The sequence below is a fragment of the Mesoplodon densirostris genome, chromosome 14, assembly GCF_025265405.1.
Source record: "Mesoplodon densirostris isolate mMesDen1 chromosome 14, mMesDen1 primary haplotype, whole genome shotgun sequence".
Classification (NCBI taxonomy): domain Eukaryota; kingdom Metazoa; phylum Chordata; class Mammalia; order Artiodactyla; family Ziphiidae; genus Mesoplodon; species Mesoplodon densirostris.
In genome coordinates this window covers 53,516,754-53,529,028 of record NC_082674.1, presented here as the reverse complement: position 1 = coordinate 53,529,028, position 12,275 = coordinate 53,516,754, and the positions used below count along the sequence as shown (strand labels likewise).

At 36.1% G+C, this 12,275-nt stretch overlaps 1 protein-coding gene and 1 non-coding gene across 4 annotated transcripts in view; both read left to right on the top strand.

The window, feature by feature from the left end:
• WDPCP (WD repeat containing planar cell polarity effector) overlaps positions 1 to 11,430 on the top strand; it is a 330,758-nt gene extending 319,328 nt beyond the window's left edge. For 2 of the 3 annotated variants that reach the window (XM_060117623.1, XM_060117622.1), the window contains exon 15: positions 11,000 to 11,430. In XM_060117623.1, coding sequence (XP_059973606.1) covers positions 11,000 to 11,166 — 167 coding nt within the window. In that variant the 3' untranslated portion in view covers positions 11,167 to 11,430. The remainder of the gene's footprint in view (positions 1 to 10,999) is intronic. The other variant, XM_060117625.1, reaches the window with a different exon arrangement.
• Positions 921 to 992, top strand: TRNAE-UUC (transfer RNA glutamic acid (anticodon UUC)). Its single transcript has one exon. It is a non-coding gene; the product is annotated as a tRNA-Glu (tRNA).
• Positions 11,431 to 12,275: the final 845 nt, after the last annotated feature.

Here is a 12,275-nt window from a genome sequence, read left to right as displayed (position 1 = left end):
TATTTTTATACCTCCAAAAAGCTGTATTTTTTTGTACAAGAACAGCTGCTACTTTGTAAATATTTTAATGGCTTCTGTTAAGTACAGCTGTCAGTTTAACAAACAATATTATAAAAGATTTTCATTCTTCCATGTGATTGCACATCTTGAAATGTGTTTTACCTTGAAAATCCTTTGGGGATTTTAGACTGGAAAGGATATCTTTTTTTTAAGGCACAGGGCCAACAGAAGAATAGATAGATTTAAAGAATAATGTGTAAGATCATCAGGGAAATAGTGCCATTTATTTCAGAAGACAAACATATAATAGCAATAAGTTCTCTTAGCTCACTTCTTTTGACTCAGGCGGTTTGTTGAAATGGAACAGCACTGGCTTTGGAGCTAGATATTCCAGGTATGAACCTCCATTCTTTTGCTACTTAAGGGATACTGGTTTAGAGCAAACCAATTAACCTCTCTGACCCTCGGTTTTTGTATCTGCAAATGGGATAATGATACCTACCTTACAGGGTCATTATGAGAATTAGGGGTAATATATGTAAAGGGCCTAACTCAATTAAGGTAGCAATTATTATTCTGTCTTACCTACTTAACAACCAGGAGACTCCCAATCATATTTTAGTCTTTGTCTTTTACATTTTTTTTTTTTTTTTTTTTTGCGGTACGCAGGCCTCTCACTGTTGTGGCCTCTCCCATTGCAGAGCACAGGCTCCGGACACGCAGGCTCAGCAGCCATGGCTCATGGGCCTAGCCACTCTGCAGCATGTGGGATCTTCCCGGACAGGGGCACGAACCCGTGTCCCCTGCATTGGCAGGCGGACTCTCAACCACTCAAGACTGAGTCAAGAAGAAACATATAATTTGAACAGACCAATCACTAGATGTGAAATAGAATCTGTAGTAACAGAAACTCCCTGAATTCCCTGGTGGTCCAATGGTTAGGACTCTGCACTTTCACTGCTGTGGCCCAGGTTCAATCCCTGGTCAGGGAACTAAGATCCTGCAAGCCACATGGGATGGCCAAAAAAAAAAAAAAAAAAAAAAAGCCAACACAAAAACTCCATACAGGGCTTTCCTGGTGGCGCAGTGGTTGAGAATCTGCCTGCTAATTCAGGGGACACAGGTTCGAGCCCTGGTCTGAGAGGATCCCATATGCCGCGGAGCAACTAGGCCCGTGAGCCACAACTACTGAGCCTGCGCGTCTGGAGCCTGTGCCCCGCAACAAGAGAGGCCGCGACAGTGAGAGGCCCGTTCACCGCGATGAAGAGTGGCCCCCGCTTGCCACAACTAGAGAAAGCCCTCACACAGAAAAGAAGACCCAACACAGCAAAAATAAATAACTAAAAAAAACTCCATACAAACAAAAGTCCAAGACTGGACAGCTTCACTGTGGAATTCCACCAAACATATGAAGAAGAACGTATACCTATCCTTCTCAAACTATTCCAAAAAACTGAAGAGGAGGGAAGACTCCCAAATTCATTCTCCAAGGCCATCATTACCCTGATACCAAACCAGACAAAAAACAGTAAAAAAAAAAAAAGAAAAAAAAAAGAAAAGAAAAAAGAAAAGAAAATTACAGGCCAGTATCTTTGATGAATATAGACGCAAAAATCCACAAGTAAATATTAGCAATCCAACAATACATAAAACGGATGATACACCATGATCAAGTTGGATTCATTCTAGGGTCACAAGGATGGTTCAACATACACAAATCAATGAATGTGATACACCACATTAAGAAAAGGAAAGGCAAAACCCATATGATCATCTCAATAGATACAGAAAAAGCATTTGACAAAATTTGACATCCATTCATGATAAAAACTATTACCAAAGTGGGTCTAGAGCAAGGGTCCCCAACCCCTGGACCATGGACCAGTACCAGTCCACGGCCTGTTAGGAAATGGGCTGCACAGCAGGAAGTGAGCAGTGGGTGAGTGAACAAAGCTTCATCTGCCACTCCCCATCGCTCACATTACCACCTGAACCATACCCCCAACCCCTGTCCGTGGAAAAACTGTCTTCCACGAAACCGGTCCCTGGTGCCCAAAAGGTTGGGGACCACTGGTCTTGAGGGAACATATCTCAACATAAAAGCCATTTACAACAAACCCTCAGCCAACATAACAATGGTGAAAAGCTGAAAGCCTTCTCACAAAATTCAGGAGCAAGAGAAGGATACCCACTCTCACCACTTCTACTGAACATAGTATTGGAAGTCCTAGCCACAACAATCAGGCAAGAAAAATAAAAGTATCCAAACTGAAAGGAAAGAGGTAAAATGTCACTATTTGCATATGACATGATACTTTATGTAGAGAACCCTGAAGTCTCCACACAAAAACTAGCAGAATAAATGATTTCAGCAAGGTAGCAAGATACAAGATTAATATACAGAAATCTGTTGCATTTCTATACACTAATAATGAAATATCAAAAAGAGAAAGTTAAAAGATCCTGTTTAAAATTGCAACAAAAATACTAAAGTACCTAGGAATAAATTTAACCAAGGAGGTGAACGACCTATACACTGAAAACTATAAAACACTAATAAAGGAAATGGAAAATGATACAAAGAAATGGAAAGATATTCCGTGCTCTTGGATTGCGAGTATTAATATTGCTAAAAAGTCCATACTACCCAAGGCAATCTACAGATTTAATGCAATCCCTATCAAAATACCCATGACATTATTCACAAAACTAGATCAAATAATCCTAAAATGTATATGGAATCACAAAAGACCCAGAATTGCCAAAGCAATCCTGAGGGGGAAAAAGCTGGAGGCATAACCCTCCTAGACTTTAAACTGTACTACAAAGCTACAGTAATCAGAACAGCATGATACTGGGACAAAAACAGACAGACAGATCCATGGAACAGGATAGAGAGCCCAGGAATAAAGCCACACATGTATGTTCAGTTAACCTACAACAAAGGAGGCAAGAATATACAATGGAGAAAAAGACATTTTCTTCAACAAGTGGTATTAGGAAAGCTGGACAGCTACATATAAATCAATGATATTAGAACACTCCCTCACACCATACACAAAAACAAACTTAAAATAATTTAAAGACCTAAATGTAAGACTGACTCCTAGAAGAAAATATAGGCGAAATGTTCTTTGGCATAAATCATACAATTTTTTTTAGATCAGACTCTCAAGGCAAAAGAAATAAAGGCAAAAATAAACAAATGGGCCCTAATCAAGCTTAAACACTTTTGCGCAGCGAAGGAAACCATCAACAGAATGAAAAGACAACTTATGAATTGGGAGTAAGTATTTGCAAACAATGTCATGGACACAGGGTTAATATCCAAAGTATACAATCAGCTCATAAGACTCAATATCAAAAAACAAACAACCAAGTCCAAAAAATGGGCAAGAGACCTGAACAGACATTTTTCCAAGGAAGACATACAGATGGTTAAAAGGCCCATGAAAAAATGCTCAACATTGCTAATTATTAGAGAAATGCAAGTCAAAACCACAATGAAGTTTCACCTCACACCAATCAGAACAGCTATCATCAACAAGTCTACAAATTATAAATGCTGGAGAGAGTGTGGAGAAAAAGGAACCCTCCTACACTGTGGTGGGATTATAAATTTGTACAGCCCCTATGGAGAACAGTACAGAGGTTCCTTAAAAAAACTAAAAATAGATCTACCATATGGTCCTGCAATCCCAGCAAATATCCGGAGAAAATCATAAGTCAAAAAGATACATGCACCCCAATATTCATAGCAGCACTATTTACAATGACCAAGACATGGAAGCAACCCAAATGTCCATCAACAAATGATACACTTAAGAAGATGTGGTATATACATACAATGGAATATTACGCAGCCACAAGAAAGAATAAATTTTGCCATTTGCAGCAACATGGATGGACCTAGAGAATATCAAACTTAGTGAAGTCAGACAGTGAAAGACAAATACTATATGATATCACATATATGTGGAATCTAAACTATAGTATTGATGAATTTAAATATAAAACAGACTCACAGACATAGAAAACAAATGCATGGCTACCAAAGGGGGGGGCAAATTAAGAGTATGGGATTAAGAGATACAAAATAGTATACATAAAATAGATAAGCAATAATGATTTACTCTACAGCACAGGGAATTACACCCAATATCTTATAATAACCTATAATAGAATATAACCTGCAAAAAACAAAAACAAATCACTATGTTGCACATATGAAACTAACACAATATTGCAAATCAACTAAACTTCAATTTTTAAAAAACGAAAAAGAAATTAAGATCTTCTTAGATAAACAAAAGCTAAAGGAATTCATTACTAATTCTAAGTAATACCTAGAATTAAGCCTGCCCTACAATAATGCTAAAGCGTCCTACAAATTGAAGTGAAAGGATGTTACACAGCAACATGAAGTGATATGAAAGTAAAAGCTACCCAATAAAGGTAAACATATAGACAAATATAGAATCCTTTATTCCAGTAATTTTGTTGCATAAATCCACTTTTAATTCTTAAATAGAGTGTAAAAGACAAAAGCCCCCCAAGTATTTGCCCCATATATCTATGTTAATGGGTACAAAATATATAAAGATATAATTTTTAACAACAGTAACAAATTGGGTGCAGAAATGTAAAGGAGTAGAGTTTTTACATGGGATTGAAAATATTGGTTTAAAATTGATTTTTATTGCTTTATAAGGTATTTTGTTTAATTGAAATAACCAAAATGAAAATATCTACAGAATGCACCCAAAAGTAAAAGAGAAAGAAATCAAAGCATATCACTACAAAAAAGTCAAAGAAACTCACAGGAAGGAGTAAGTGGAGAAATGAGGGACAGAAACCACAAGACATACAGAAGACATACAGAAGATGGCAATGGTAAATACTTCTGCATCAGTAATAACTTTAACTGTAAATAGATGAAACTCCTCAGTCAGAAGACATAGATTGGCTAACCTATATCTAATTTTTGGATTTAAAAAAACAGGATCCAACAACATGCTGCATACAAGAGACTCACTTTATATCTAGCAACTCACATAGGTTGAAAGTAAAAGGATGGAAAAATATATTTTGTGCAAATGGTAACCAAAAGACAGCAGAGCTGTCTCTACTAATATCAGACAAACAGACTTTAAGTCAAAAACTGTCCCAAGAGACAAAGTACCTTATATAATGATACAAAGGACAACTCACCAGGAAGATATTTCAAAATAAGTGTTTGTTCGCTAAACATGAGAGTTCTGATATGAACCAAACAATGACAGAATCGAAGGAAGAAATAATAACAAACTAATAGTAGGAGATTTCAATACCCTACTTTCAGTTATGGAAGAACAATCAGACAGAACATCAGGAAGGATACAGAGTACTTGAACAACACCACACACCAATTTGACCTAAAAGACATATATAGACTACTCCATCGAATAATGGCAGAAAACACATTCTTCTCAAATGCACATAGAACATTCTCCAGGACAGACCTTATGTTAAGCCAAAAACAAGACTCAACAAAATTTAAAAGACTGAAATCATTAGGAAGATCTTTTAACATAATGGAATGGAACGAGAAATCAACAGCAGAAGAAAAACTAAAATATCTGCAAATACATGTGTACTAGGGTTCTCCAGAGAAACAGAACAAACAAAACATAGATATATGAGGGAATTTATTACGGGAACTGGCTGACATGTTTATGGAGATTGTGAAGTCCCACAATATGCCATCTGCAAGCTGGAGAACCAGGAACTCTGGTGGTGTAATTCAGTCTGAGGCCAAAGGCCTGCTGAGAACTTATCACTGATGTAAGTCCCAGAATCCAAAGGCTCAAGAACCAGAAGCTCCAATGTCAGAGTGCAAGAGAAGATGGGGTCCTAGCTCAAGAAGAGAAAAAGACAATTTGCCTTTTCTCTGCCTTTTTGTTCTATATGGGCCCTCAACAGATTGGATGATACATGCCCACATTGATGAGGGTGGATCTTCTTTACTGATTCAAATGTTAACTCCTTCCTAAACCCCTTCACAGACATACCCAGAAATAATGTTTTACCAACCATCTCAGCATCCCTTAGCCCAATCAGTTTGATATACAGAATTAACCATCACAACATGGAAATTAAACAACACACTCTTAAACAATGAATGAGTCAAAGAAATCAAAAGGGAAAATACCTTGAGACAAGTGAAAATGAAAACACAACATACCAAAACTTAGGAGATGCAGTGAAAGCAGTGCTAAGAGGGAAGTTTATAGTAATAAATGTTTACATTAAAAAAGGAGAAAGATCTCAAATCAACAACCTAACTTCACAACTCAAGGAGCTAGAGAAAAATGAACTAATCCCAAAGTTGGCAGAAGGAAAGAAATAACAAAGATCAGAGGTGAAATAAATGAAATAGAGATGAGAAAAACAATAGAAAAAATCAATAACACTAAGAGCTGGTTGTTTGAAAATTTCAATAAAATTGACAAACCAGTAGCTAGATTAACAAAGATAGCTGATTCACTTTGTTATAAAGCAGAAACTAACACACTAAAGCAATTATACCCCAATAAAGATGTTAAAAAAAAATGACTCAGAAATGGAAATCAGAAATGAAAGGGGGGCCATTACAACCAATACCACAGAAACAAAAAAAGATTATAAGAGAGTACTATGAACAATTACATGCCAACAAATTGTAAAACCTAGAAGAAATGGATAAATTCCTAGAAACACACAATCTACCAAGAACAAATCATGAAGAAATAGAAAATCTGACCAGACCTATAGCTAATAAAGAAGTTGAATCAGAAAGAGAAGTGTAGGACCTATGGCTTCACTAGAAATTCTACTAAACATTTGAAGAAAAATTAATGCCAAACCTCCTTACACTTTTCCAAAAAACTGAAGAGGAAGTAACATCCCAAACTCATTCTATGAGGCTATCATTACCCTAATACCAAAGCTAGACAAAGACAATAGAGAAAAGAATAGGGCTTCCCTGGTGGCACAGTGTTTAAGAATCTGCCTACCAATGCAGGGGACATGGGCTTGAGCCCTGGTCTGGGAAGATCCCACATGCCGCAGAGCAAATAAGCCCGTGTGCCACAACTACTGAGCCTGCGCTCTGGAGTCCATGCTCCACACCAAGAGAAGCCACCACAAAGAGAAGCCTGCACACTGCAACGAAGAGTAGCCCCCACTTGCCACAACTAGAGAAAGCCCGCGTGCAGCAATGAAGACCCAACACAGCCAAAAATAAATAGCTAAATAAATAAATTTATTTTAAAAACAAAGAAAAGAATAGACTGGTGGAGATCAAGATGGCAGAGTAGAAAGACAGGGAGGTCACCTTCTGCCACAAACATATCAAAAATACAGCTACATGTGGAACATTTCTCCTAGAAAACCAACTGAAAACTGGCAGAAGGTCTTTTTTTTTTTTTTTTTTTTTTTTGCGGTACGTAGGCCTCTCACTGTTGTGGCCTCTCCCGTTGTGGAGCACAGGCTCCAGATGCACAGGCTCAGTGGCCATGGCTCACAGGCCTAGCTGCTCTGTGGCATGTGGGATCTTCCCAGACCGGGGCACAAATCCGTGTCCCCTGCATTGGCAGGCGGACTCTCAACCACTGGGCCATCAGGGAAGCCCGAGAAGGTCTCTTATACAACCAAAGCTACAAGAAAGATGCCCACATAACCAGTAGGACGAAGAAAAAAAAGAAAACAGACCAATATCTCTGGTAATTGTTGAAGCAAAAATTGCTAACAAAATACTACCAAACCAAATTCAGCAGAATACTAAAAAATTATACACCATGACCAAGCGATTTATTCCTAGAACGCAAGGATAGTACAACCTGAAAAAAATGAATGTAATATACCACATTAACAGAATGAAGGACAAAAGCTATATGTATTTATCAATTAATGCACAAAAAACACTTGATAGAATTCAACACCCTTTCATAATAAAAACTCAGCAAGTACAGGAGAAAACTATTGATATAATAAAGAAGAACTCACAGTTAACATGGTACTCAATGGTAAAAAGCTGAAAGCTTTTCCTCTACAATCATGAACAAGACAAGGATACCCACTCTCTCCAATTCTATTCAACATAGTACTGGAAGTCCCAGACAGAGCATTTAGGCAATAAAATAAATCAAAGGCATCCATATTGGAAAGGAAGAAGTAAAATGATCTCTATTTTGCAGATGATATAATCTTATTTGTAGAAAACCCTAAATATTCCACTGAAAAGCTGTTAGAATGAATGAATTCATCAAAGTTGCAGGATACACAAAAATCAGCTATGTTTCTATACACTAGAAATGAAACATCTCTAAAGGAAATTATAAAAACAATTCCATTTACAAGAGCATCAAAAAGAATGAAATTCTTAAATCTAAGGAGGTGAAAGTCTACACTGAAAAGTAGAAAACACTGCTAAGAGAAAATAAAGAATACAGTAATGAGTGGAAAAGCATCCCATGTTCATGGGTTGGAAGACTTATCATTGTTAAAATATCCATACATCCCAAAGCAATCTACGTATTCAGTGTAATCCCTATCAAAATCCCAATGATGTTTCTGCAGAAACAGAAATTCATCTGAAAATTCATATGGAATCTCAAGGGACTTTGAATTGCCAAAACAATCTTGAAAAAGAAGAACAAAGCTGGAGAACTCACACTTCCTCATTTCAAAACTTACCAAAAAGCTAAAAAACAGTATGGCACTGGCATAAAGGCAGACATATGGACCAATGGAATAAAATAAGCTGCCCAGAAATAAACTCTCACATATATGGTCAAATGATTTTCAACAAAGGTGCCAAGTCCATTTGATGAGGAAAGGACAGTCTGTTCAACAAATGGTTTTGGGAAAAATGGATCTACATATGCAAAAGATGAAGCTAGACCCTTACTTCGCACCATACATGAAAATTAATTCAAAATGGATCAATACCTAAACATAAGACCTAAAACTAAAAAACTCTTAGGGAAAAAAAAAACAGGGAAAAATCTTCATGGCATTGGATTTGGATTAATTTCTTGAATATGACACCAAAAGTACAAGCAACAAAAGTAAAAATAAATAAACTGGACTATACCAAAATTTTAATCTTTTGTTCATCAAAAGACACAACAGAATGAAATGACAACCCATGGAATGGGAAAAAATATCTGCAAATCATAATCTGATAAGGGACTAATATCCAGAATATATAAAGTACTCTTGAAACTCGACAACAAAAATCAAACAACCTGATTCAAAAATGGGCAAAGGACTTGAATAGACTTATCTCCAAAGAAGATATACAAATGGCCAATAAGCACATGAAAAGATGCTCAACATCACTGATTATTATGCAAAAGCAAATCAAAACTAAAATGGATATCACCTTACATTCATTAGGATGGCTACTACCAAAAAAATAACCAGAAGATAACAAGTGTTGGTTAGGATGTGGAGAAATTGGAACCCTTGTACATTGTTGGCAGGATTGTAAAATGGTGCAACCACAATGAAAACAATATGGTGGTTCCCCAAAGAATTAAAAATAGAACTTACATATAATCCAGAAAACCTACTTATATATGCATATATCCAAAGAAATTGTATTCAGGGTATCAAAAATATCTGCACACCCATGTTCATAGCAGCATTATTCACAATAGCCAGGAGGTGGAAGCAACCCAAATACTCATGGAAGAATGAACGGATAAATAAAACGTGGTATATAGATAGAGTGGAATATTATTGAGCCTTAAAAAGAAAGAAAATCCTGTCACATGCTACAGTATGGATGATCCATGAGGACATTATGCTAAGTGAAATATGCCAGTTATATAAATACAAATACTGTACAATACCACTTACATGAGGCATCTAAAGTAGTCAGATTTATAGAAAACAAAGTAAAATGATGCTGGAGGAAAGGAAAAACGAGGAGTCTTTAATAGGTGTTCAGCATCAGTTTTGCAACATCTGGAGATCTGTTGCACAATAATGTGAATATACTTAATACTACTGAACTGTACACTTAAAAATGCTCAACATGGTAAAAATTAAGTTATGTGTTTTTACTTTTTGTAGTCTAAAATTTTTTAACTAAAAAAAATACACACAGGGCCTCCCTGGTGGCGCAAGTGGTTAAGAGTCCGCCTGCCGATGCAGGGGATACGGGTTCGTGCCCCGGTCTGGGAGGATCCCATATGCCGCGGAGCGGCTGGGCCCGTGAGCCATGGCCGCTGGGCCTGCGCATCCGGAGCCTGTGCTCCGCAACGGGAGAGGCCACAACAGTGAGAGGCCCACATACCGCAAAAAGAAAAAAAAAAAAAAAAAATACACACAGATACACTGTGGTTCTAAGGGCTGCTGGTTTTTAATAAGGTTTGTGTTTTTTCAAGTATATATTTTTCACACTTCATTATGTTTCAAACAATTTTTTTAAAACAATGCTGTGTAAAAGTTGCCAATATTAAAGTTCTCACTATTCATCTGTATGATGTGGGAATAGCAAACTCTCTATAGACACTTTAAAATTATTAGGTGTAAATATTGGAAAAAATATTTTCCTTTTAGTTTTCAAGTTGTGTGCTACATTTGAGAGAGTAAAATAAAAAACATCTTACAATTTTCCAATATAATAAAATATTCTAGTTAATTGGTTAACAAAAAAGAATATTTGATTAATAAAATGCTGTTTAAAAACACTATGAATGGCAAGTTATAAATGAATTTTTTAATCTGAACTCAAAAAAATTCATTATTCAGCTATCAAACTCCCCTGGTTGAGCTAAGTCTAAGAATAACATAAGTCATAGGGAACTGTGACTGCAGGATTTCCACTGTGTGCTACACAGTAAACTGACCAAAAAAAAAAAAAAAAGTTTCATTGGGATATGTGAAAGTTTTCCTGTAACTGTACTTATGAACAAGTTAGCAGAAATTACATTTGTATTTGACTCATATCCTAATCCTTTTTTAACAGAACTCCTGGGGCCATTGGACAGAGGGGATATGCTAAATGAAGCTTTTGTTGGCCTATCTTTAGCACCTCAAGGAGAAGACACATTTCAAGATAACCTCCCTCCCTTTTGTTCAATCCACAGACATATTATTCAACAAAGAACACTGAATGTCTCCGCTGACACGTAAGCTATGCTGAACTGAGAAAATTGCTCCATAAAGGAGCAGTATTTAGAACTGAACAATTGAAATATTCCCTGTTTAAATACAAACTAATAGCTAAGCAAGGAAATTTCAAAATATCAAAGAAAAAAAATGCACATTTTCTCATGGGTAGGATTTTGCAGTAGTTTGGTCATGGAAGAGCAGGCTTGATGGAGGCAGAAATATATGAAAAGAATATTGCTAGAATGAATGTTATCCCAGGCCAAATGAAACTACTATAACATACTAAATTCTATTTGTATTCTGTTGTTAAATTTTAGTATCATTATGTTATTAAAATATTATTCTTAGAATATTTACTTTGAATTATAATTTTATACATTCATACTTATGCAAGCTTGCCACTCGTTTTTGAAATCTGATAGATGATCATTTAATATCTATCCAACTTGCCACATTGTGTTATTGAGAAAACAAAGAGAAAGAATAAATGTGAAATTAAAAACACTGGACAAATTAATAATATTATTTATAATGATAATTATAATGTTAATTATGATGATGATATTGCTCTGAAGCTAAGGTCAGAAAACTTTTTGTGTAAAGGGCCAGATATTAAGCTTTGTAGGCCATGTAGACGCTATTGCAACTACTCAGCTCTGGTGCTATAGTATGAATGCTGCCGCAGACAATATATAAATGAATGAGAGTGGCTGTGTTACAATAAAACTTTATTTACAAAAACAGGTAGTGGACAGGATTTGGCCTCTGGTCTTTAGTTAACATACCTACTCTTGAGGATCCCAACTATATGCAATAATTGTGAAGAGGCCACATCTTTATACATATCATATATTACATACATGAATATGATATGATATATGATGTGAAACATTAAATATATATTTCATATCTATCAACTATACATATATACTTATAATATCCTTGAGAAAAATGCCTCAAACTACATAGATGAACAGTAAATGAAGGATTTCCAGGTATGGCAGAGTTTAGAGATCAGTAACTTTCCCCAGGAAACAATTATAAAACTGGACCAAAACTACCATTTCAGGGCTCTGGAAATCAAATAATGGCAAACAAATTGAGAAGCACTTATTTACGAAAAACTGCTG